This window comes from Ammospiza caudacuta, chromosome 9 (assembly GCF_027887145.1).
Source record: "Ammospiza caudacuta isolate bAmmCau1 chromosome 9, bAmmCau1.pri, whole genome shotgun sequence".
Lineage (NCBI taxonomy): Eukaryota > Metazoa > Chordata > Aves > Passeriformes > Passerellidae > Ammospiza > Ammospiza caudacuta.
Window position 1 is genome coordinate 27289475 of NC_080601.1, and position 25524 is coordinate 27314998.

General features: G+C 39.6%; 3 protein-coding genes across 3 annotated transcripts in view; 1 reads left to right on the forward strand and 2 right to left on the reverse strand.

The window, feature by feature from the left end:
- Positions 1-5749, reverse strand: part of COL17A1 (collagen type XVII alpha 1 chain) — a 57282-nt gene extending 51533 nt beyond the window's left edge. Inside the window, 1 exon segment of the mRNA XM_058810341.1 lies at positions 5628-5749. Within this exon segment, the coding sequence (XP_058666324.1) occupies positions 5628-5703 (76 nt within the window). The 5' untranslated portion in view covers positions 5704-5749.
- A 1248-nt stretch (positions 5750-6997) lies between these two features.
- Positions 6998-10899, forward strand: SFR1 (SWI5 dependent homologous recombination repair protein 1). Its single transcript, XM_058810825.1, has 5 exons — positions 6998-7036; positions 7188-7273; positions 8677-8792; positions 9886-10272; positions 10393-10899. The coding sequence occupies exons 3-5, from the start codon at positions 8697-8699 to the stop codon at positions 10582-10584; spliced, it is 675 nt and encodes a 224-aa protein (XP_058666808.1). The 5' UTR covers positions 6998-7036; positions 7188-7273; positions 8677-8696; the 3' UTR covers positions 10585-10899.
- Positions 10900-12660: 1761 nt separating this feature from the next.
- The window catches only part of CFAP43 (cilia and flagella associated protein 43), a 42295-nt gene continuing 29431 nt past the window's right edge, over positions 12661-25524 (reverse strand). Inside the window, exons 25-39 of the mRNA XM_058810767.1 lie at positions 25110-25316; positions 23790-23879; positions 22988-23065; positions 22048-22173; positions 21379-21498; positions 21190-21297; positions 19913-19999; positions 19521-19609; positions 18949-19150; positions 18075-18187; positions 17452-17608; positions 16446-16610; positions 14420-14500; positions 13354-13507; positions 12661-12826 (exon numbers count right to left, since the gene is read on the reverse strand). Coding sequence (XP_058666750.1) covers positions 12669-12826; positions 13354-13507; positions 14420-14500; positions 16446-16610; positions 17452-17608; positions 18075-18187; positions 18949-19150; positions 19521-19609; positions 19913-19999; positions 21190-21297; positions 21379-21498; positions 22048-22173; positions 22988-23065; positions 23790-23879; positions 25110-25316 — 1935 coding nt within the window. The 3' untranslated portion in view covers positions 12661-12668. The remainder of the gene's footprint in view (positions 12827-13353; positions 13508-14419; positions 14501-16445; positions 16611-17451; positions 17609-18074; positions 18188-18948; positions 19151-19520; positions 19610-19912; positions 20000-21189; positions 21298-21378; positions 21499-22047; positions 22174-22987; positions 23066-23789; positions 23880-25109; positions 25317-25524) is intronic.

Consider the following 25524-nt stretch of genomic DNA (forward strand, 5'->3'; position numbering starts at 1 on the left):
GATTACTTTCTACACTATCTGTATTTTTTTATATCCTATCCCTCTACACTGCTCTCATTGTACTTTCTCAGCTCTATCTATTGCCCTTTGTTTGTTTTTGCTTTGTTTTTCCTGTTGTGTTGTTAAACAGATCTTTTGAAAATCAGCAGTTACAGCTAGGCACATGAACTGGTTAGGCAAAGCAGAAGTAGCTCTTGCAGTGTAGTGGTATTTGGGAGAAAACCTTAGGACTAGGAAGTGTTAAGCCAGAGAGTTTCACAGCTTCTAGGCTTGAGTTTACATAGTTAGAATCCTGCTTTAAGGAGAAAAAGTCTGACCCAGAATTCCTCAGTGAGATGGAAAAGAAGCATGTCACCAAACAGAGCAAACTGTAGGGAGGAGATGATGATATCCATGATTAATCTTTGCACCCACATGTCACACATGATTAAGTAGTGTACACCCATATGTGCACTGTTGATCCTAGAAAAATGAATCCCACATAAGACTTCATATCCAGACATAATGTGAACAGCTTCAAGACTATCCATGCCCAGTTTCACAGTCTCAAGAACAGGCAGGATGCACACCATGTAAAATTTAAGAGTGGTCTATCTGCTCATCTAAATCCTGAGGAGCCTTTCAAGAGAAAACTTGTCAGGGCATACCCATGTGCTGAGTTACCACCATGCATTTAACAGTGATGAAATTGCTTATTCTGGCATATGTTACCCATGAAATGCTTGGAATTAACTCAAGGAAATGCACTGAACTTTAAAGCATCAAAACCAGAATAACTCTTTCAGCATCAAAACCAGAATAACTCTTTCAGCATCAAAACCAGAATAACTCTTTCAGCTGTGAATGAACTGCAAGATTTCTCATTTCAGGAGTGTCACATAATATGGTATGGCATGGCTGTCATCAAAGAGGCTGGTGACAAAGAGAGCTTGTTCAGTGTCTGTTGATGTGTGTGGTGGAGGTCACTGCAGCCAGGACACAGACTTGAAGTTACCTGAGTTACTGAAGGGAAAACTTCCCATCAGTTAAATCAGGTGGCATTCCCTAGCTTGGTTCATTCAGCATCAGTTCAGTGCTCCTGCACTCCAGTTAAGACAAATGCTCTTCACCCAAAATACAGTTGTGTTCATGTGTTGAGAGGGAGACTGGTGGCTGTCCCACACAGGGTGAAACACACTCATGAGGCAGCTGCAATTCCAGTATCCTCAGCACCACATGAAATAACACCATTAGCTGACTCCATATGCTACACACACTTTCACTAAAGCTCCATCAGGACAGCAGAATCTGCTTCCCTTCAGGTCAGCAGGAACTTTCTCAATGACTGCAAATGTCACAAGGGCTAAGCTGCCTCTCCACAGGAAGACAACACAACAGTAGAAATAATATAACAGTAGTCACTTGAGCCCACAGAGGTTGTAAGAAAATATTACACACTCATCAGTAAAGCTTTCTGTATACTTTCTGTACACTTCTGTGTAGAGAAAGAGATTTAAAACACCATTATTTCAGATAGGAATATTAACTGAATTTGCACTGAAATTGCTTAGAAAAGCAATACAGGTCATAAACACTGAAAAATTTATTTTTTAAAAGCCATGAGTAGCATAAACAGTGTGTTTCACTCAAGAAAAAGGCAGAAGTCAAAGAAGCTTCGCTGCCCATTTTACTTGCTAAAGGAAATGGCACTGAAAATTATATTATCTTCCCTTCAGCTGAGTATTTTGAGAGAAGGGGTGATAAAGAGTATTTATTGAGTTCCTATTGGTTTTGAGTATCTTAAGTCTTTTGAATTTTAAGAATTTGCCTCAACCTTTACATTAAAAAGTGACAGTTTCATACCTGTTCACAAATTTTGATGAATTTCCAGCCTCACAATTCTGAGGCAGCTGTCCTTAGACATGTTATTTGGTTTGCATAAATATTCCACAGACATATCCCCCATCTCACAACAATCATGCACACTTGAAACATTACATTGATCATTAACTGTATGGCAACCAGGGGAGAGCTTTAAGCCAGCTCTCACTCACTTGTGAGCCTGATTTGCCACATAAGGTGGTGGTAGAGCCCAAAACCACTGCCACATGGAAACCTCAGCCCTCTAGATATGACTTGATTCTCAGCAGTGTAAGAGATGGAAAACTGCCACAAGCACTTTAATATTTCATCCTCAGGAAAAGACTTCTAAAATTTTACTCTATAAGGCTTTCTCTAGCCTCAGGTAAATGATCTAATTAATTTCCAGGGAGGAAGTGTATTTTTAAACCTTGCCTGCTGATGCTGCAGTTTGGTAGGGTGTGCTCGGTAGAATGGTTATTCTAAAACAAAAAAATAACCAGTGGTGCTGCTGAGGTGATGACAAACACCAGTCACTCATGTCTGCACTCAGAGCAACAGGGAAACCCCCAGAAGCTCAGGAAATAGAAGTCTCCATCTCTGCTTACACACTCACTGGATAACTTGTTTGGTACACCAGTTTAATCCACTGGGTTCCACCAAGGCCTCCAAACTACAGGTAACTGCTCAGAGCAGCTTGTCTGCACTTGCAAATAAACCACGTTCACTTTTCCAGCTTCACCAATTCCAGCAGCACAGATAAATGTGAGCAACCCAAGAGTTATGTGCACACAGCACAGAGTGAGCTCTTACAGCAGGTATGTGAGAAAATGAAACAACTCTTCAAGCTCTGCTACAATTCAAATACTCTTAACACAAAAATGTACTCAGCCAATCAGAGATGGCAAAAGCTGTACTGGGGACTAGTTTGGGCAAGGGCTTAGATTCTAAAGGCTTGAATTTTCTTAAAATAATGATCAACCAGTTCTCCAGCAAAGACAACACTGTTTATTGTTTCCTTCGTCTCCTACTGTCTCATAAAGACTTCACACTGCAATCTTTGACTCGTTATGTCAGAGAAAATCCCACAGGCACAGAAATAAGAGACAATCATATGCTGACCCCTTTTATCAGCCCTGTGCCTCACCCACTTGGTTACTCACAGGCAGCAGTGAGAACTACACTGCTCATCTCACCTGGCTCCTACATTATCTTTGGTAATGGCAAATTGCAGTGCCCCTCAGCTACAATAAATCCAGGCAGTTTTTCTTTTCAAGACAGCTACCTCAAAAATTGCAAGCCACAGATGTAAAGCAGACAGGGCAAAAAAATTTTACTTTTGGTTTAGCTTATGCTGATGTCATTCTAGAGACTTCACTTTTAGTTACTGGACATTTGCACCATTATGAGAGCAGAATCCATCTCCCAAGGACAGGTTTTGTTATAGTAAACTGGTTTTACTCCAGCTGGACTAAAAAGTCCTTCCCTTGGTATATTTACATGGCTATAAGCAAGTCAGAACATCTTTCAGAGATGTGAATTGCAGCCAGCAAAACCACAGCCCTAGGCTGATGCAGAAGTGGGTAGGGTTTTAAAACTTTCTGCAGCAGTTAGTGGTTAGGCACATGAAAGCACCCCACCCTCCTGCCCCAGGCAAGAGGGAATATGCAGACAGTGCAGAGTGTGCCTCATGCATCAGGATACATCACTTGGCTTTAAACAAGATCAACAGATTTCAGAAAATGAGAGAAGGAGTAACACATTTGTGCCTTAAGACATGTTCACTAACATCCCAGATACTCAGTGGCAATGTTTAGGGGGAAAAGGCCTGGTTGGTGTGCCCAGCAAATAGTCAAATGGAAGTCTTGTGATGCTCCTGACACCCTGGAAGAGAAGGACCCATAAAGCACAAACTGGAGTTTCTAAACTCAAAGCCAGTATCCTTTACTATTACCTTCCATTTTGCCTTTGCTACTACAGATGATGCCCTTAGGGGAACTAAAACATGTCATTGTCCTGAGAACACTGATGTGTCAGCCCCAGAGCTCTCCTGCTACCACAAGGTAATTGAGAGGGTACATAGGTAATATCTTTCAACTGTGCAGCCAAACTGGTGTACACTGGGAAGAAAAAATAATCTGATCACTAAAATGTGAACACAGAAATACCAAAGAAAATAAAACCAAGGAGCACATTTTCCTTTTGGTTCCTTGAGGAAACTAATTTCTCTGAAGGGAAGTGGTATGTTCAGCAAATAGTGATCAATAATTTTATTGCCCAGTGCACAATTTCCTACACTTTTTTCAATTATTTTGCTTACCTCAAACTATTCTGTCACAAGAGGAATCAAAGAAATCAAACAATAGCATTACAGTGCTTAATAAAGACTGTATTGCAATGAATGTTCTTCTGTGTGCACACTGGTGATCTTAGCTGAACAGCATAAGAAACACCCTGCAGAGTGCCATAAACATGCCAGAATCAATGACACATGGATAATCTGTTTTTCCCAAGACAAACAGATGAGCAGTTTTTGAGAGGAAGGTTTCAGTCTAACTCTGGTTTGCCAATTGAAGAAAACACAATATCCATCACTGTTGTGTTTCTGCAATAGAAATACTGGATAGTGCCTGATGGCACTCCAGTTCCCAGCTCTGTCAGGGGCTTCCAGCCAAGTGTTGGGTGAGCCATGTTTGTGCACTACTGTGTAAATGGAGGTAAATGGAGTAAACACAACTAAACACTTAATACCAACCTGAACAAGACCTTTTCCTAGAGTCACTGCCCATCAGTGAATACTGATGACAATATTTCCTTTCCTCTACTCTAGATGTAGCACACTGAACTCACACACCCAACGTGTGGCACCATCTCTCTGTACTCCAGTCCCAAACATCTGTCATCTCACTGGGGTGGGGCATTCGGGCGTTGCTCTCATTAAGGGCAATGATAATGCACAGGATGACTTCTTTAGGTGTTATGTTCCTGTGAAATCTTACTGCAATCTCACCTGGCAAATGATCTAAAATCTCAAACTTGCTGTTTTTCTTGTGCAACTCATCTGTTAGCATGTCTGTACAACAAAGCATGAGTAATTTAAAGTAGGGACCATCCTTGAGATTGAAGGAAATACCCTGTGAGCTTGGAGACATGCCACCACAAAGCTCCAGAGTATCTGAGATCCAGCCTTCTTGATAAATTTGCAGCAGAAGTTCGATTAGCACTTTTGCTGTTGTGCTCAGGAGTCCATTTTTAACATATTTAAAAATTAAAAAATTATTATATTAAATTAAAGGTTTAAAAAAACAAACTCAAAACCCAGAAAAGAGGCAGATTTAAAAAATAGTTCCAAACTGCCTCAACACTTGGGGTATTGTTCAATGGGGATTATTTGCTAGGTGGTTACAAAATATAGTACAACACCACATAAGGTAAATTCCCACATTAGCTATTGAGAATATTATTTCTAAATCAATTTCACCCACAGATAAGATCTTATACAAGGTATAACCTTAAGGCCTCCAGTTCTCAGATTTCCCAAAACATGTAGATGGGCTTTGAATACTTTGATACCTTTTACTGTAGGAAAGTATAAGGTTGCTATCATCCCTGTCAAATCCTCTTTGAAGTATGTGAACCTATGAAAACTCATGGTCAAAACCTCAGCAACTGCTAACATGTTATCACACCTACAACACTCAGTGTTTACTCACCTCTCAGCTCAAGACTGTCTCTGGTCTCAATAGAGATAGGAGTTACACAAGGTGAAGAGACAATAGTGTCCTCACCTGTAGCAGTGAAGGAGGAATCAGACAGGAAATCAATGCAGTCCTGACACACAAGCCAAGGGCATGATCCAGGCATGTGGGTGCCTGCATCCCACGTGCAGCTCTCAGCACGGCTGCGTGAGGCATCGAGGCACAGCTCGGGGCCGTTTGGCTGTGGGCAGTGTGGAGGAACCACTGGGACACGACCCCTAAGGGCTGGCAGCTGTTGTTGCTGTGGCTTCCTCAGCTCAACCTGTCGGACCTGACAGCTACAGCTGAAAAACATTTTGTACAAATCAGTTTTGAGGAAAGTAAATGCACATGGGGAAGCCAGGTGTGCAGCTGATGGAAACAGGAAGATCACTCTTGACTTTGAGTGTTAGGGAGCTCTCTAATCCTGAACTGCACAGTGCAGCCACAGCTGGGATTGCTCCTTCTCACGGTCACAATCTCCCTGTTTCGCCAGTCAAATGTCTTCATTACCTCTTCTTTCCCACAATCATAACAGTGCTGCTGAGGTCACACATCTCCCAGTGAGTCCCTCAGCTACACTTTTTCCCCTTATGTGAGGAGACAGTTCCTGGGATAAAGGCTTTTGCAGCTTGAGATGGAGAGCTGTGGTTCCCTTGGCTGTGACAAAAGGGCCTACTGTGCTATCCATGGGGAGGCAGAATCCCCCTCCCTGGCACAGGGACACTTGCAGGGACATTGTCTTATCATCTTCAGCTAGGCCAGAGAAGGTTTAGGTTGCTCACTAGGAGAAATTTCTTCACAGAAATGGTGAGTGGAATTTGAACAGACTGCCCAGGGAGGTCCTGGTCCACCCCAGAAAGCGTTTAAGACTGAACATGGCACTTGGTGCCGTGGTCTAGTTGACATCGTGGAGCTGGGTCATAGGCTGGATTCGATCATCTTAACTTTTCAGCCTGATTCTGTGAGGTGACACCTGACCTTGGCCCAGACGCCAGCCATGAATGGCGGGCCCATGCTGGCCTAAGAGACACAGCACCCCCTGGCATGCTCAGACAGAAAAGGAAAGTCTACGAGGCCTCAGGGGATGCTCCGCGTTTCTCACTCGCGGGACCGGGATCAGGACCGGGACGAGGACCGGGAGAAGAATCACGACGCCCCTCAGGCTCCGCGCCCGCCCCTCAGCCCCACAGCGCCTCCCGCCGCGCGCAGGCGCGAACAGCCGGCGCCGCCCGGGCACGCGCAGTGCGCAGGCGCGGGGCCGCCCCGGCTCGGCCGCGGGAGGTTGAAGCGCTGAGGGGAGCGGGGGACGGGAGGGCGGTTCCGCCGCGTTGTTTCCCCTTTCTCCCCGGTCCTTTGGGGTTTGTGCTCGCCCAGGGGCCTCCCTTCGCTCCCCAGCCCTGCGGCTCGGTGCTGTGGCTGCGTTTTTGGGGTGTAGCACCTCAGAACGAGCTCCACAGGTCTGTGGCCGTGCTTATGGATTCCCCAGGGTTCATCTTGCTTCTCTGCGGGTGGAAAACTAGCAGGGCAAAAGCTTGAGTGTTAATTGTATTGTGTTAATAGAGTGTTAAAAGTATTGAGTGTTAATAGAGCCTTTTGTTGTTGAGACAGTAAAAGGAGTGCGTGCCTTTATATAACGTAGCTATAAGCAGGAAAACAGAGGACAGTTGCAGACGTACCCAAAGTGCAAAAGTCAAGTAAGTATTGAAAAGCAAAACTGTCTTTTCCTCTTCTAACTCAAAATTTCTTTACTTGCTGGACAGAATTTTTTGTGTGATGAACAGCATTACTGGTTGAGAATGCCAAGGATTCTTAGCCGAAGATACAGGAAAAGGATTTTAAGAGTGCAGGAGATCTGTGTGAATATGCTGCCAAGTAACAGCATTAGCAAAGCAGTGGAAAAACTATTAGTTATGGTCATTTAAAGACGAATTTCCATAGAAAGTAAAGGCAGAGAATCGTAGGATTGCTTGGGGGTTTTAAAGCTCTCTCTTAGGCTTAAAATTATTTTGCTCCTTGCAAAGGCTCACAACATATTTGTCATATACAGTATGCATAAGAATGATGTTGCTTTTTCTAGGCTCTTCCTGACAAAAAGAAATAATAGTATTAAACTTTGATTATATTTAATGGATGCTCTGGGCTTCCTGTTTAATTGATAGATAACTAAAATACCCAATTAACTAAACTCCTTACTAAGGTCTGGGTTTTTTTAATCGAGTACCACATGTTCAATTTTGAATAGCTGGGAAGGAATGTTGACTTCTAAGATAAATGAGGACCTCCATCCTTTGGTATCAAGCCAGGAAGACCAGGGTTGCTGGGCTATTAAGGCTCTGGCATACTGAAGCTTTGGCAGTTTTCATCTGTGAAAAGGCAGCCCCTTGTGCCTGCCCTCTGTTGCCTAGTTTTGGTTTGCAGGATTTTATTCTTGAGAGGCTTCTGTCTCAAAACTTGTAATTGCAATTTGCAGGTGAGTGGAGGTATAGCTGTTGATTTTCCAGCTGCATTCTGGTCATTAGTAGGTGGTTCACAATTGCTAAATGAAATTAAACATTGCCAAATTGATTTGAAGTTGGTTCATGCTGGGAGGTGTGACTTAACCATTTTAATTAAGGTGCCTTTCTGAGTGAGCTTGGGATGTTTCCTGTTAATCAAAACTTCCACCTGCGTGAGTAATTACTTTTTTAAGCAGCACCCCCAGAAGGATCAAATGAGAGTGGATTGTTTTCAGAGACCTGGATACCCAATTACATTGTTCTATAGAAAAGATTAATTGTTTATTTTTGTGGACAACAAAAACGTTCCTGGCTCCACAGAGCTTTAGGAGTGAGGGGAAAAATAATATATTAAATGGATAGTAAAGGACTTTATGACATTTAGTAGTGTCATGCATCCTCTCAAAGAAAAGCTGTTCACAAAGCAAAATGCTACTTACACAGGAAACAGTTGTATAACTTATGCAGATGTCCTTTCTGAACATGCCAGTTAGAAAATAAGCCTTAGAATTTAATATTAGAGTTTTTTACTCGTTTCTGCAGCCAAGGGCTCATTATAATCAGGTGACAATGACACCATAATTCATTCTGTCATTTAACAGAGACAGCTATTCATCTCGAGATGGAAGAGTCAGTGCTGGATAAATTGCCATCTTTGTGCAGTACTCCGAAGGATGCTGGGGCACCACCTGCTCCAGGGACCAGTTCAGGGAAACAGGTATGAAAACTTTCTACTTTTCCAATAATATGATTGTTCCTAGTAAAAGGAATGCTTGTGAAATCATCCAGGAGTCAGAAGTCACTGAGATGCTGCTTGCTGGAAGGCTAGAGACAGGCACCTTATACCTGTAGCTGGGAGGCTGTGCAGGTAAGGAAAGTGCCTGGGGTGCTTTGCTGTGAAAATGCAGATGTTTGCTGTGAATACAAAGTGATGCAGCAACATAACCCAATGTCTTACTAATAAATTTAAATATTATATAGGGTGTGTGATGGATTTTTTTGCTTCTTTCTTTTAACCTGTCATCTTCAGTTTTCTCAGATCCCAATTTTCTGGGTTGCTGTACATGCAGGATGACTTTCTGTGACTCCTGCCTGAGTGGAACAAAGTACAATGATATCAGTTTGTATCTTCTCCATAGTGCTGAGCTCTGCTTTGGTCTTATCCTGGGATGTGAAGTGGTGGTACTGTCACACTCAGCATCCAGATCTATGCAGGACAGGCCTGGTTTGAAAGAATTCCATAACTAATCCCTCACTCCTGTATTTTAGTGCATTTCTATAAATAAAAATGTTAGATTATTAAAAATAGTTATTTTGAAGAACAAAAAATCTTTTTAGATGGTTGTGAAGTATCTTGAAGCATGAACAGGTCAAAACTATACAGGTATTTCTAATATATTCTAGAATACAGAACATACCTCCATTAAACCCTTATCTCCATTAAACTAGGGGGGAAATTGATAGCATATTTCAACTTGGCTAATTTTATACTATATTTCTTTTACACAAACGCTAGATGAGTAAGTTTACCTCACTAGAATATAGGATTTTGTCCAATAAAATGTGTAGCTACACCTTTCCATATCTTGCAGCTGTGTGTGCAAATACATGTGAGAGGAAGAAGTTGATTTTGTTCAAGTTTTTGAAGGCTGTACAGAGAATTAGGAAGTCTAGCTTTAAAATGATAGTTAAATATATTACATATTCTATGTAAATAATAATGATTGCTAAACAGCTATTTGAGATTTGATAAAAATTTAAGAATATTCTAACCACCTGGGTTTTCTGGGTTTATTTATTTTGTTTTTTAGCAAATGAGTGCAGCTCTGAGGGAACGATTAAGGAAAACAAGACGTTCATTTAATGCCAATTTTACAGTGGCAAAGCGGCTCAAAATAGACACAGAAGAAAAAGACACTGCTGGTGCTGCCACTGAGTGCTTGCCAGAGACAAGGGCAGACTGTTCCAGGTTACAAGATGGTTCTGAAAGCCTGGAAGGAAATGGCACTGGACATGCATGTTTCAAAAGTCCCTCACAGGAGAGTGATCCCTGTGGATCAGCAGAGGATTCAGATGTGCTGCAAGTTGATGTTGGTCGGCAGGAGTCCCTTGAAGAGAAAGTAAAGCTGGAGAAACAAGTGCAGGAGAAGGAGGAGCTGCTGCGTAGGCTCAAAATGGTGAAGATGTACAGATCCAAGGTGAGGCAATACTCACTGGTGTTTTACTGTGCTGCTTGTGTATTGTCTCAGTTGAAGGCATTTTATAAGAATATCTGCTGGCAGCAGATGATGACTCTTTTTTGTCTGTTCCAATTTCAGAACAACCTGTGTGAGCTGCAGGCTTTGATAGTGAAGTGGAGGAGCAGCACCCAGCTGATGCTGTATGAGCTGCAGTCGGCCTTTTCTGCAGATGGCACGAAAGTGAGTCTCACTCAGCTCATCGACACCTTTGGGTTAGAAGACCAGTTACTGCACTACAGCAGAACAGAAGAAGATTTTGTAGATGCGTAATCTACAGCTGCAGAGCTTTCTTTGCACAGACACAAAAGCAGAAAAGACTGAATAAATACTGATTGTGTCAGAAGTGTTGGTCAGACAATGGACTTTATGCTTTGGGGTTAGGAGGTTTTCTCCAGAGATACTTGTAAAGCTGTGTGCATACATACAGTAGGCACTGTAAAAGGCATTACTTAATGGAAAAAAAACAAACTGGTGATGTTTTGGAGAATCTGGCTTAATGATTTGGTCAGTGAATTTTTATTTAATAAAAATAAAATTAAGTCATAGTTTAATGGGTAGAAAGCAGTCAATTTTTTTATTAGTCTCTGCATGGTTACTTGTATTGAAATAACCCAAATTTTCAATTCTGTTGATGTTCAGATGGGGATGAGTGCAGTTTGTTTATAGATACACCCATTTTACACGTCTGCCTGGTGCTAATGACAGCATTTTTTGAGTTAAGTGAAGCTAACTGATTTTCATGATGGTAATATTCCAGAGCTGAGATAAGGTGTTTTCACTAGCTTTAACTCCTACTGAGGAAAATGTGTCGTAATGCAGTTGCTTTCAGGTTCTGGTCCAGACAGTCTCTGCAGAGCTGCTGTCTCATAAGCATTCTGCCACAGCCTGAGGTAATAGAAGGGAAGGCAAGAAAATTGAAACCAGCTTTCTATTCTACTGCATCTAGAGCCAAGGTGTTTCCACTCTTCAAATAAATAAGAAAAACAAGGCCTTGTTTAATGGGATTGCTTCAAATACAGCATCATAAAGCTGAATAAATCTTTACAATTCCATTTATTCTCCAACAAATGCCTTTTTTGAAAGTTGTTTTTATTTAACTTGAAATTGCTTATTTTTTCATCATGGTACCTTTTGTTTTTTATTTTCCCTAAAATCACTGCTTCTCAAGTGTAACAATACATAAATCTTAATGACTATACAACTCTCCCTGCTAGGAATCTTGTTTTCTTATTGGTTATACCCTGCCTTTTTTGTTTGCAGGTGCTATATCCTGTTACTTTAATAAGGGAGTAATTTCTTAGACAGCTCAAGAGAAAGAAAATCAAAGATCATACAGAACCTTTTAACCATTGGTAAGGCTCATTAGACTTCAGACTGTACCTACAATTTGCTCTTAAGAATACTGACTTTTGCTGTCCAGAGAGAATTAATGCAGAACAGCCTTTATTGCAAATCATGTTTTGAGTATTAAAGTACTATTTCTCTGCCTCTTTAGGCATATGCAAAAAGATGATGGTGCCTGGTGCAGGGGCCAGTTCACTTCCTTGGAGTTGGAATGATGCTGCTGCTTTTTCAGCAGAAGACAAAAGGTCTTGTAGTGAGATGTAATTAGAATCCTTACAAATCCCAGGTAGAGATGGCAAAGCGAAAAAACATGTACAGGATCACAACTGACATAGTAGAATTTTAAGCTAAGGCATCAAAGCTATTTGTTGCTCTCACAATGAAATGGGTTAAGATGTCATGTGACTTTATGAAAGGAGAAGGATTGACCCACACCATGGAGCAGGGAAACAAAAAGCAGGGACAATGCCTGAGAGGGTAGATCGGGCTCCAGCAGTAGGTAACTTTATCACAGGTCCTTTATTTTTCTTAGCTGTCGTGGAAGGAGCTGGCAGGAAAATACTCTGCACCTCAGTGTAAAGGGGTGGGAGATGCCAGCAACTATTTCAGGAGGCCAGATGCTTCCAAACCTGGTTTTCCTGTGATTCTGCCCCTGGCAGCAGCCACAGTTCCTGCTGGCTGTGGGTGATTATACTACAATAAGGCACAGCTGCCTTTGGGATGGGGCCAGCTTGCACACATGGTTCTTTTCCATAATGAGCTATACAGTTTATACAATAAAACCAGTAGAAATAAATCTCATCACCTGAAATATAATGGGGTTAAGACCAGGCTATTTGTAAAAAATACAAATCAGACAACTATGCATCTTTCAAATGGAAATTATTAAAAGGAATTACGGAAGAAACAATTTGTGGAAAGAAAAGTTCAGAAGGAGAAGAATCAGCTGTCAAAATCTCTTCCCTTAGTTAAGACCATGGTATTATTCATCTATTATTAATCTCTGATTTTTAAATAATATGGAGTGTTCTTGGATTCCAACTTTCAAGTTTTGACTGAAGAAGTGCAAGCTGTTTTTCCTGTTCCTTTATAAGGTTCCGTAGATATTTCTGCTTCACAATCTCTTGGTAACGCTGCCTTGTGATCTTCTCAGAAATATCCCGTGTGTCTGCAGAAAACAAAGTGTTAGCCTGTGCTCAAAGGGGATGTGTGGTCAAAATATTTCAAAAGGCACTGGACATGCTTTCTTTAGCTTCTAGCAAGTACCCACTGTCTTAAAAATCTGTAACTGTTTTCCACTAGTGGAAAGATCTCTCTAAGTTTTCCTAATAGTGAATACTATTCTTAGCTCCACATTACTTTCTCTGTTCTCTTGGAAGGGTGGAAAGAAGCCCATTGAACAGCTCTCAGAAAAAAAATGAAATTGTGTTGCCTAATGAAGTCATTAATGACTGTAATATTTTGACTTGAACATTTCCAGGAATTCAGCTAGCTTTGGTTACAAGAGCCACAAAAGTCTCCAGGTAACTCTTCAGTAACCATGGTAGGTTTTGGCAGGAAGGACTCTGCTCATTGTGCACATACAGTAACAGGAATTCCCTGCCCCTCAGCTGATGGTGGAGAACAGCACTGTCCAGCCTTGCAGTTAGTTTTTGAATGTTCTTTGCCTGTGCCTAAATGCCTCAGTGGACTCACCAGCTGCCTCGAAGATGTGCATCCTTTCTGACACAGAGACAAGCATTTCCTTCAGCTGCAGGCTGAGCTCGTAGTTCTCCTGCTCTTTCAGACAGATGCACTTCTTCAGCTCTCTGACTTTTTTCTGATGGTTTTTCACATTCTTCTTGTGCAACTGTCCATTTTGAGATGAATAAAGCAAATATATGAGGTCATAGAAAAACTGTTCAGACAAATTTATAATATATAAATAAATTTATAAAAAGTTATAATTTTAAGCACTGTGTCATATCTTGATAAACTCTAACGTATGTTGAATTGACTAGTAGCACATGATAGGATTTACTTTGGAAAGTGTCTTTCACACATGGTATCTCAGTTTATGGAGTTCTAATTTAAGGAGCAGCCAAGGAATAAAAAGGTATGGGTCAGGAAGAAAGAGATATTAAAGATAAAACTTGAAAGGCAAAGGGAGAAAAGGAAGTCAATGGAATCAGTGAGTTAAGGACATGCTCTAAGCTGCTGAAACTGATGGATGGGCTGTAAAGGGATAAGATAAATTCTAAAGCTCTAAGAGGAAGAGGAAGCTGATGCCAATTAGCACAACTTGGAGAAAATCCAGTGAAATCACTTTAAAAAAAAGGACAGTCATAATTTGAATGATGAAATACATGAAGCAGCCAGCAAATCAGATTGTTGTGTCTCTTATTTTGAACACAAAGGGGAGGCATACTTTGAACAGGCTGGTGCTCCTGGAGAGAAACATTAAACACTGAAGATGGAAAGAATGCTTCATTAGGAATGGAGAAATGACTTATAGGCAGTGCTGTGTAAGAAATGATTAGCATATCTGCATTCAGATGTTCAGGGTAGGAAAGTATTTAATTCCAGTAACAGAGCAAGAAGCCAGGCTTCATCTCTGCAGCAATCCACATGTGATGAGTGCTTCCAAACACTAGAGAGCTGCTGCTGCAGACAGCACAGCTCAAGCTGAGGAAACTATTGAAAACCAGATGGACAAATACATGATATATCTATATTTATATATCTATGTGTCTCTCAGATGTGGTGGTTCCCTTGGATTTACCTTATCCATGACGCTGAGGCTCTGCTCCATCCCTGCTAGCTGCTGAGCAGTGTGGGTGTCGTAGTTATGCACAGTTAGGAACTGAAAAAATAAAACCAGAAGGAAATGATCTTATGCCTGTTCATTCTCAACAATTCCACTCTTCTATGAAGAAAATCATACTATGTGGAACTCAAAACACCGGAATTCTGCAGTGTTAAGCTTACTATTGATCATAAATGGACCTTGTAAAGATATGTTTGGATGCTGTGGGAGTACCTAGACTGTGCAGCTGTTAAAAAGGATGTTATTTATTATATATTTGTAATGGAAACAAGGGCCAAACAAGTATGCTGAGGCTGTCAGAAACCCCAAGGTATGCTTTTGCTTGTAATCTAAGCTAACATAGCTGGAGGCAGTCTGTCTTTAGGCTACAGAGGAAAATTATTATTTTCTGTCTAGTGGCTTCCTAATCATTCTTACTTCTTTTATTGTTCTATCTGCATAGTAACTGACATATCAGAATTTATTGATTTTTTTTTCCTTGAGCACACTGCTACTAAAATACCTCTTTATCAAATGACAAATGGTAAACCCCATAATGTTTTATGGATCTATAACAGGCAGTAGACAGGTTTCTGTAGACGTAGATTCATCCTTCCAGAATACTGTCCCACCAAAGTGACAGGGAGAATCCTGTGGACTGTTCTAGTTACAGGAGGAGAAACAGGAAAGACCCAGAAGGGGCTCCTTGCCTACAGAATTAAACTTCTTTCACTCACTGCTTCATTAACAGCCCTCATTCCAAATGATCTCAAGTCCTTGCTCACACACATTTTCATAAACCATCTTTCTTTCCATTCCTGTTGTTGGGGTATCTGTTACCTTGTCTTTCCCACTAACCCCATATTTCTAATCCAAAAGTGACCTAAGTAAATTCCCTCAGGGCATTCAAATTCTGATTAAACTGGTAAATGCCTTTACTATGGGCAGTTTAACTCTGAAGGGCAAGAGCTCTCCTCATCCGTGTAATGAATAGAGCTAACGGCAACACTGATGATAAACTTGCCACAAGAATTTTTCAATGCACTGTCACAACACCTCTTTGGAAAGCTGTTCTGGTGATTGGTGTTAGCCATGAAAGTCCTGTGGCTGTGATTCAGAACATGCATTTTGTAGAACAGCAATACAAATGAAGATTAAGCAAAACATATGTTTTGAATTTTCTTCTAATCCTTTGGTTGAATTGCAATATCCTTACCTGCTGTCCAACACTTTCCTTTTCCTCTGTGCTTTACACCTGTCCCCACTGCTGTATCTTCAGCCTACCCATCCTTCAACATCCCTTACTCCAAACCTTTATGCCACCCCCTTCATCAGCATATGACTGTAAGATTTCCCTACAGTTTTCAACATCCCATACAGCAATACCCCCAGGCATTGCCTACAACCTTCCTTCTCCCAGTGGTATCCTTGGCCGTGTCCCACAACCTTTACCTCTTTCTCCTGCCTGCCAGCTGGGCTTGTTGGAAGCTGTGTAGGTGCTGACATGCCGGCGGCCGCCCCTCCTGCCTGCCGGGCTGGGCACAGCTCCCGGCTCTGCCGCTGGGCCAGCGAATGGCAGCGAGAGGGTGGGACCCGCTGAGGCTCCCCCAGGAACCTCAGGCTCCGAGCAGAGCAAAGCTAAAAAATGTCTGTACCATACCAGCTGGGGGCACCTCAGACTTCCACTTACAAAGGACTGCTCGATTTAAGAGATCTGTTCCTTGTGGCTGCAAAATTCTGGTTCCTTATTCAAGGCCAATTTTGAAACACTGAGTTAGGGCTAATTTTGCCTTAATTTAACACTGTAACATCCCGAAGAATTTCATCACTGCTCAATCTCACGAGTAAGACTTCCCTTTGAAAGCTGAATTGTTGACCTATTAGGAATCATGTTTCTCTGGTAATAAGAGATTTATGAGGTACAAATATAAATGATCTTTCTAATAGGTATAGGCAGCATAATTTTCTACAGTTGAAATATAAATCAGAAAAAGCAACTCACTAGCTGGCAATCTTTTGAAATAGGTAGGATTACAATATCCCGAGCCTTCTCTTTCAGATCTTGTATCTGCATTTTCATTTTCTTGTGTTCCCATTCCAGCTGTATTATCCCTTTGGAGAAGTCCTTAAATTCTACCATGGCAGTAATTTTTTTTTCTCCTTGAGCCTAAAAAAATAGATCAATCTTAATTAACACACTTAACAGATTATGGAATAATTGTTTGCAACAAGATGGGCAAGTTTCCAAAGTCATAATTTTAGTCAATTAAACATGCTATACTTTATGCCTCTTTCCAGACTTACTCCAGATGGTTATCTTTTAAGGAAGTTCTTTCTCTTTTATGCTCTGTGTCACAGCCTTAGATCATGGAAATAGATGAAGAAAATGACAACTAACCTCTCGCCCCATCGATCTATCTTACATAAGAATGGAAAGGCATTTTAGGTCTACAAAATACAAGCTTGCTCTGTTTAAGTTATTTTGCATATGTTACTGAAGGCTTTGTGCAGTAGCAGTAAAAGACAATTTTTGTACAGCTAGAATGCCTTAAAAAAGAACATTTCATGAGGGTATGAAAAACTGTTTTAAGTATCATCACCAATTTCACCTTACATAAGAAACTATGAATTTTCAAATTTAATGTGAGCCACTCTTTGAATGCTTTTTAACATGGCTGTAAGTTTGCCTCAAGGGAATTTTTGGTCTGGTGCCCATGATATTAGCATTTTCTAGTTACAATGTATAAGTGATGGTGTGTCTAAAGCCTGTCACCATTTCATTGACCTGAACTGTATTGATCAAACATCAAGAAAGCAGTCTGCACTGCAATCTCTACATCATCAGAAGAGACATTAGAGAATGCTTAATAGCTTCTAGATTACAATTGAGCCTGCTGGTGTGTTGTAATGAATTGAAACTAGATGTCAGACTGGAGAAAAAGCTGAGCCCCTGAAGGACAATACATTTGTTTAGGAAGCTTAAATCTCCTCCAGATAATGTAAATTACCGCAACATTGCGATTCAGTTCCTCAACAACACTCCTATCAACGAGAACAGCATCACTGTACTCTGGGAGCTGAGTACCATCCAATTCCACCTGTCCTTGTTTTAGCAAAAACTGGACAATCAAATTCTGCTGAAGCTTTATCTTCTCTTCCTTCAGCCTAAGATGGCAAAAAACAAAAACAGTGTTTAGTGATTTCAACAGGATTACAGAAATTCTCCCATGATTCTCAATGTTTTTATTTATTACTGGCAGGTGGTATGTTCATGTAGGGCTTACTCTTTTCCAGACTCTGTCTTCTGTTTGCTGCTGAAGTGACTACAAAATCTGGAACTTATGGTATATATACACTTAAAGTTTTCAAGCACTGGATTCAGTTTAACATACACTAAGCAATGTTCTGGGGAAAATGTCATTACTGAAATGAAATCTTAATATCAATTGGAAAGAAAACAGAAGAGACTTCCAGCCAGGGCCCATTTTCCTTTATATTTTTCTTTGGAATTTATGAAACCTAGATAAAAGAGCGCAGGAGAACAGAAGTGAATGATTTTGTTTGTAACTTTTGGTTCTGTGTTAGCGGAGTATTAAAGATCAGCTGAACATCGGAAAAGATAAAAAATTACCAAGTGAGTTCTTGGAAAGCTTTCTCCAGTTCTGACTTCATCTTATCATTTTCCTCCGTTCTTCTATGGAGACAGCCCTGCATCTCTGCCAGTGCCAGGGTCTTCCATTTCACCTAGGCAAGCAACACTGTGACATTCTCAACCTTTTCAACTTTGTCAGTATGTCAGGGCAAGCTTCTTTGAGGACAGAAAAGCCAAGTTCTTAAGAAGATGTCTTTATATATAAATATGCAGCCCAGTATTTTGAGAATCTCAGTACAGCATATAAGACATAAAGGTTAAGCCTTATACTATGCTCAGGAAATTATTTGTTCATATATGAATATTCATGTGGAGGGAAATAATATTTTCTTCTCTTTTGGTAAAATTTCATGTATATCTGTCTCTGGATAATTCAGATTTATTCATTCATGCTTTTATGATTAACAAATACATCTCCAGAACCGTCTTTTGTAAAGTCTAGAAAAATATCAGAATGCATTGGTGCAAGTGTAGAATGCTTATGGGAGAGGATGACTTCAACAAATAAAGGGAATCAAATACCTTATAGGTTTTTTTTTGTATGGATAGAGAAAAGGAAAATGATGGGTTTTTATTTTTAATGAAACCATATCAAGGTGACAATCATTCTGATCAAATCCATCCATATTAATAGGCTAATTTTTCCTCTGAAGAACTACAGCTAGAACTAGAGAACAGGTTCACCTGTTATTCTGAATTGAATGTAGCCAGAACAAACTTTCAAAGGCCAAGGGAGTATATGTACCCTGCATTGTTATTTCACCACTAGCTTGACTCTACATGAGAACTCCACTGAAATTTAAGATTCAAAAATATCAAGAAGTATATGGGCAAAATAAAGAATTTTACATACCAGCTCCTCGCTCTCCATTTTATTTCTTCTAGCTAGACAAAAACGTTCCCACATAGACCGGTCTAAGCCACTAGGCATGTGCTCAGGTCTATCCAGTTCATCCATGGCTTTCATTAAAAGGGAAACTGCACCTTGGTAATCCTCAGGTGATCCCTTCACATAGGGGTTAGCTGTGTCAAGGAGGATTTCTGTATCTGGGATCCTAGAGCACACACAGAGCACAGACAGAATGTACTTTGTATTTTCTGTTGCATAGCAGAAGGTCACAAATAACTAAGAATGTTTCATACTCTCAATCTCTTGCAAAAAGCAAACAGATAAGACTATACCGAACAATAATATTGTCTTGGAACCTGATGATTGCTTAGATTGCATTTAAAATAGATTTTGTGGAGTAAATAAGGAAATGTATATTCAAAATAGCAATTTTTAGTGTGATTGGAAATTAGCTATTATCAACTATTCCATAAAAAGCAGGCAATAAAATTTAGACTATTAGAATAAATAGTATTCTCATTCTTGACTCACAAAGAAGATTAGTATTTAAACAATGGAATCAGAGGGGATCTTACTCTGGTCGATGTTTGTAAAGTTGTAGAAGTTCCTCAAAGAGACTGCCAGGTGTATGGGCAAACTGCTTCACAAAACCATGTTCCAGGTTCTGGGAGTGAGGAAGAAAGCTTTGTTACCACAATATTATTTTTTAAAAAAGCATCAACTTGCCCATATCTTAGAAATACAGAATACAGTGCTTTTGCAAGTGCTCCCAAACATCACAGGAATCTGCACTATTTCATAAACTCTTCTATGCACACAGTGTCCTTTACTGCCTAATTTCATTGATCAATGAATTGGCCACAACTCTTGCTTACAGAGCAGTACATTCTTCTCATTATGAAGATATAACATTAACTTTTAATGAAACTCTGAATTCTGAAACTCTTTGTGTTTTCAAAAGTCTCACCTTCTCTTCATGTAATGCCTCTTTATAGGGGCCTGTGCAAGCCTCAACAGCCTGTTTTGCAGCCAGGATTTTTCTTGCACCCTTGACCTATAGTAAAACCGAGAGATTTCAGGAATGAAAAAAGCAGCAGAAGCAGTGGATGGCTATTCACACACAGTGATGAAGCTCACACATTCTTATTTCTAGAGATAACCTTGTGAGTTATTTTAAGTAACCATACAGTGCCTTCTTCAGTGGTCACTTACAGGTACTGCTAGAAGATGAAGTGCTGTAAAATTAAACTAACTGCTGCTTAAGAATGTAACACATTTCAAAAGAAATGCTTACAAGCCTTTTGAAACATTGAATGTAACTATGTACGTTGATACCTTTTTTTCTATAGAGATTTCTCTTTACTTTCATGTCATCTCAGGTAAAACCAGTCAAAAAATCCCAAATGTTGGTCAGTGGAGAGTTCTTAACTTTAGAATGCAATTTCCCCATTGTCATGGCAGAGCTCTGCTATGTATAAGGATATTAAAGTCATGTTTTATAGAGACTGTTAAATGCTAATACTCTGCTGGGGAGACAGTTCTGTTGTATGACAAACTTGTTGTTGTGACAGTTTTTGACAGTTTCCATGGACCAAAAGTTGTACCAAGGTGCCCATTTAGAAAATGAGGGGAAAAAAAATTTGAAAATTGTAAGCTTGTATACTCTTGGCCTCAGATGGCTTTAAAACCAGTCCAGTGAATTCAGTGGTGGGGGCTAGATGCCTGTTGGGAATCCCTCCCTGCAGCTCACAATGGGCTGCTGGCAGCTCCAAACACACACAGGCTGAGCAGGAGAGCTGACATGTGGAGGCAGCAGCATATTTATTATCTGAGGACTCATGAACAGCTCCATGAAGACAAAGTGGGCAAATGGGATAATATTGTCCCAAAAGCCAGAAGCAACCTGCAGACTACCACAGTAAGAGACTTGCACTGAAACCTAGACCAACTGCTGTACTTTCAGCTTGATACCAGGTAGAAAAGAATATTCTTTGTAGCAAACAAATAGCAGCATGCCCTTCTGAATGTATGAAGTTTTACCAAAGGTGAACTGAGCTGAGAACCTATCAAGAAAACCAGAAGTATTTATAATGTATGTCACCTGCACAAATTGAAAAAAAAGACTGTAAATTGTCAGAAAGTCCTTTATGGCAAGATTTTGGTTTGGAAAGAGCAGACTTCACATGAAACTGTACTTTAAACATTACATTACTCCCAACAACAGCATTCCAAATGATAACTTACTTTTTCTTTCTTCTTTTTCATAAGGAATTTATGAAGTCCAGCTTCTCTGGTGTCCAACTCTTCATCCAACAGTAAAGTGTAAATGAGATTGATTATTTTGAGTTCTTCCTGTGAAATGATTGTAATAAAAAAGTTAAAATTTCTGCTGCACAGAGGTACAGATGAAAAATTAATGCTTTTTTGCAATACCTGGTAGATGACCATCTGTGATTTCAGTTTCTTTACAGAGAGTTTGTGGACAAGCTCATCAAAATTTTGTGTTGTTTCCTTGATGGAAGCTTCAATTTTTTTCCATTCATTTCTCAGAAACTGGGGAAGGGAAGGACAAGAGCAGCAATATTACATCTGGAGGAACAAGTAACTTTTTATGTCTCTCTCAATATATATCTATATACATGAGATGATGGAGAATGCACAATACACAAATGTATAATTCAGCCAAAAGGCCACAGAAATTGCTTGTTTGAAAAGAGAGTTCTGCCAGGCTACAAAGTTATGTTGTTCCAATACCACTTTGAAGAATAAATAATTTTTATTATTTTTGTATGGCATCAGCAACTCTGGGAATGAACCTGAAAAACACATTTTAGAAATACTGGTACATTTGTGAGGAAAGTTACCTTCTCAGGATATCACATCTTTTACAGGTTTTTGCCCATAGTAATTGTTATAAGTGGAGACTGCCTGATTCTGTCTGAGGTGGGATTTATTTAATATGCCATGTGATCTTTGATGATCATTTATTCTTAGTTTATCCTATTTATTAGCATTCATTTTTAGAAGTTGCTTCTAAGAAAGACTGGAAGCTTTGGTCATGAGCACTGTGAACAAACCCATCTTTTCCTCATTTTAATTTACCTGTCTATAATCTTCTTTTTCTTCATTCAATTCATTGACTTTTTTTTCATATTCTTCAAATACTTTCTTTTCTTCTTCAGTCCAAAGATCCTCAGGTTTGGATAAAAAATCAGGTGGAGGAATATCCTGGAAGTATTGAAGAATAATATGTTTAAAAATCAGTATTAAGTCTACATTAGCACACTAAGAAACTACAGCATGCACTAAATTTAATAAAAGGTATTTCTTAGGAAGATACAAGTCTTAATTCAAAGTAACATATATATTCTGTGCTTTGGTCTGTTACTTGCACCAGTAATTTTAGTGTATCTATATTGTCTATATATCATATATATATGCAGACTCACTGGCTTACAGGAATTCACTACTGGATCTTGCAAATACAAGAACTTCATACTCCAATACTACTGCAGTATGAGATACACCAAATTTTCTGTTTCAGAACCCCAAACCTAACTCCATGCTCCCATAAGCTTCTATGTGGTGTCCTAATATTCCAAAACAGATTAATTCAGAGGAGTGCTTGGGTCTACCAACCCTTTTCCTGTGGCCCTCCTTCACATCCTTTCCTTTCTCTATTGCTGTACTATCTATATTTGGTGAGTTAAATGAAACAAAGTGGTTTTCTGTAAGATCACAGCCTTCCCCCAGCAATATAGGTGTTATAATGGTAATATCTTAGAGGTACATTAAATAGATGATGTTCCAGAGTATTCCAATGTGATAGGAATAGATGTTGATAGGTAATTCTACACAGGCAGTAAAATCTTGTGGTCTTTTTTTGTGTATGCTCTCTTATGGAGTCCCTCTGGTCATAATGCAATTCTGCAGTTCTCCAGCTTTTTGTGGTCACTGAGTTTGGAGATATTTGCTGGTTGAATTTCACATTGCCAGAAGAGCCCACAGGTTTCCTAAAGGACATGGCAGAAACACATCTCACCATTTTCAAAATGTCTTCCCTCCTGAGTTCCAGCACTCCACCCATCATTTCCTCAAGAGCACGCAGTCGATCATCATCCTGGGAAGAACCACAAAAAATATTTGAAGGTACAAAAGGAAGTGTAGCAATTGCAAGTTTTGGGCATGATAACAGTGTTTACCTCTAGATTATTCAGCATGTAAAAGCAGATTGATGCTTTTTGGGGATGTGTGTGAAACAGGCCAAAAGTTTCAGTTTTTTCTGGTAAAGTTACTTATATGCCAAATAACTTACTAGAACTGCCATTTTGGCAGTTTTGGAAAGAATGCAGGCATAAGTTACTCCTGACAAGCTATGAAGAAGGAAGTTGTAATTGTGCATCTGTTTTGGAGACAGAACCATCTTAGTTTTTTTATAGATGCATTTTAAAGCCAGAGGAAAGCACTACAATCTTCTAGTCTGAACCATGGAGAAGAGAGGCTGCTGAATCAACAAACACATATCAAGCAAAAAGATCTTGACTGAGGAGAGGCATGAATTTGCACATGTATCTAGCTCCCAGCCACCTGATATGGTATTTTAAATTGCCCCTAAGCACATGTTTAAAAACTGTGAGTCTAACATTCTATCTTTTCTTCCCCCAGCTGACCTATGTAGTTCTGATTGTAAACAGTAATAAGAAGGAAGAGGCAGATATCATCAATACCTACCAGTTTAGATTTATTCTCTCATACTACATTACTGGAATGTTTCAGTGCTGCAATAATTAAACAGCCTAAACAGAGACAATGGGGATGTGTAAAAGGGATGTTTCTTCACTTACTGTAGCAGCAAGGCGTCTTTCCTTTTCAAGCTTAGCCAGCATTTCTGCCTGCTCTTTCTCCTCTTCAGTCATGTATTTCTCAGCTTTAATCTGAAGGCAGAAAATGAAGAAGTTTGTATCAGGGTTCTTTTCTCCAAATGTGATCACAGAGACTAAGAACCTTTGGAAAAATGGTAGTCCTGGTTTTGGCTGGGATGGAGTTTCTTTTCTTCCAAGTAGCTGGTGTACAGTGCATCCCACAGCCTGGGGATTGCTATGTTGGTGGTGAGCAGTTCTTTCTCATTTGCATCAGTTAGGGTTTTTTTTGGCTTTATTTCTTTCTCTTTTCATTATTTTCCTCTTAATTACATTTATGATTATGTTTTAATTGCATTAATTACACTATTATTTATCATCGTTGTCATTATTATAATATTTTATTTCAGTTATGAAACTGTTCAAATCTCAACCCATGAGTTTTCTCACTTTTACCCTTCCAATTGTTTCCCTCACCCTGGTGAGAAGGGGCAGTGAGTGAGCAGCTGTGTGGTGCATAGTTGCTGACTGGGGTTAAAGCATGACAATGGAGTACTACAAATTCTCAATGCTTGCTGTATATCTGCTCTGTGACAATATTCCTCAAGTTGAAAATTCTCATTTTGAACAACAACAGAAACTACATTTAAATATCCTAAAATATAAACTATCATCACTTTTGTTGCTAATATTTAAATATCCTAAAATATAAACCATCATTATTTTGTTGCTATTGTTGCTATAGTTGTGTTTTGTGTATGCCTTCTCTTCTAGTTCAATGACATGGACTGGTGAGAGAGCAAAGAAAAATGGGAAAAGATTGACCACACGAGCAGATAAGATCAGTGGAATTTACTGCATAAGAAATATGGTGTTTCTTTGTAAATAATTAATTGAATTTATAAGTACATTACTAAGTATGCTCTAATACTTAGATTTTTAGTTTAAAACTACTTTTTTTTCAAAATGGCACTCAGAGAAAACAGAGAAACTCTTAACTATGGAAGCAATTCCTGAAAGCCTGGTTGATATGTTAGAAACAAAGAACTTCTATCAAATTTATGGGCGTATTTAAAACTTTTAACAGCAATAAATTAAGTTTGTATACATTTTTCATTTCAGATCAACTTATTAAGGCTTTTCTCTCTAAAAAGGAAAGGGAAGAAAATGGGCCAGAAAGATGATTTTAACTATACAGACACATCTGCATGAGGGTTTTTCAGTACTGACACAATGTGTGGAAATGACAAGAATTAGAAAGCTGGGTTTGAATGGGTCAAATACGAAGATGCATTTTTCAGACACCTCTGAATCCTGAACGGTGAGCACTCGCTCTGGAATCTCATCATCTGTAAAGTCTGGCTCCCACAATTCCACTTGAAGGTCAAGCTGCTCCAAGATTTCTTGGATCTTCAGGTTTCTTTCTTTCACTCGTGCTATCTCCTGCTCCTTTTTTTGTACAATGATGTCAAATTCCTCATTAAAAGAAGCCTTCACTTTGTGAATGACTTCCTGGAATACCAAAAAGGGAAACAGCAGCACTGTTCAGATCACATCCATCCATGTTTATATACTACTCCTCAAGCCATCAGAATCATGAATGTATTTGTGTGTGTGGCAAGGAAATAAATGGTAAAACTTTTTTGTGAAAATTGTAAGCATAGAGTTCAAGTTTGTTAAATGGACTTTGGCAGATGATGTCTTTTTTCTTTTTTTTTCC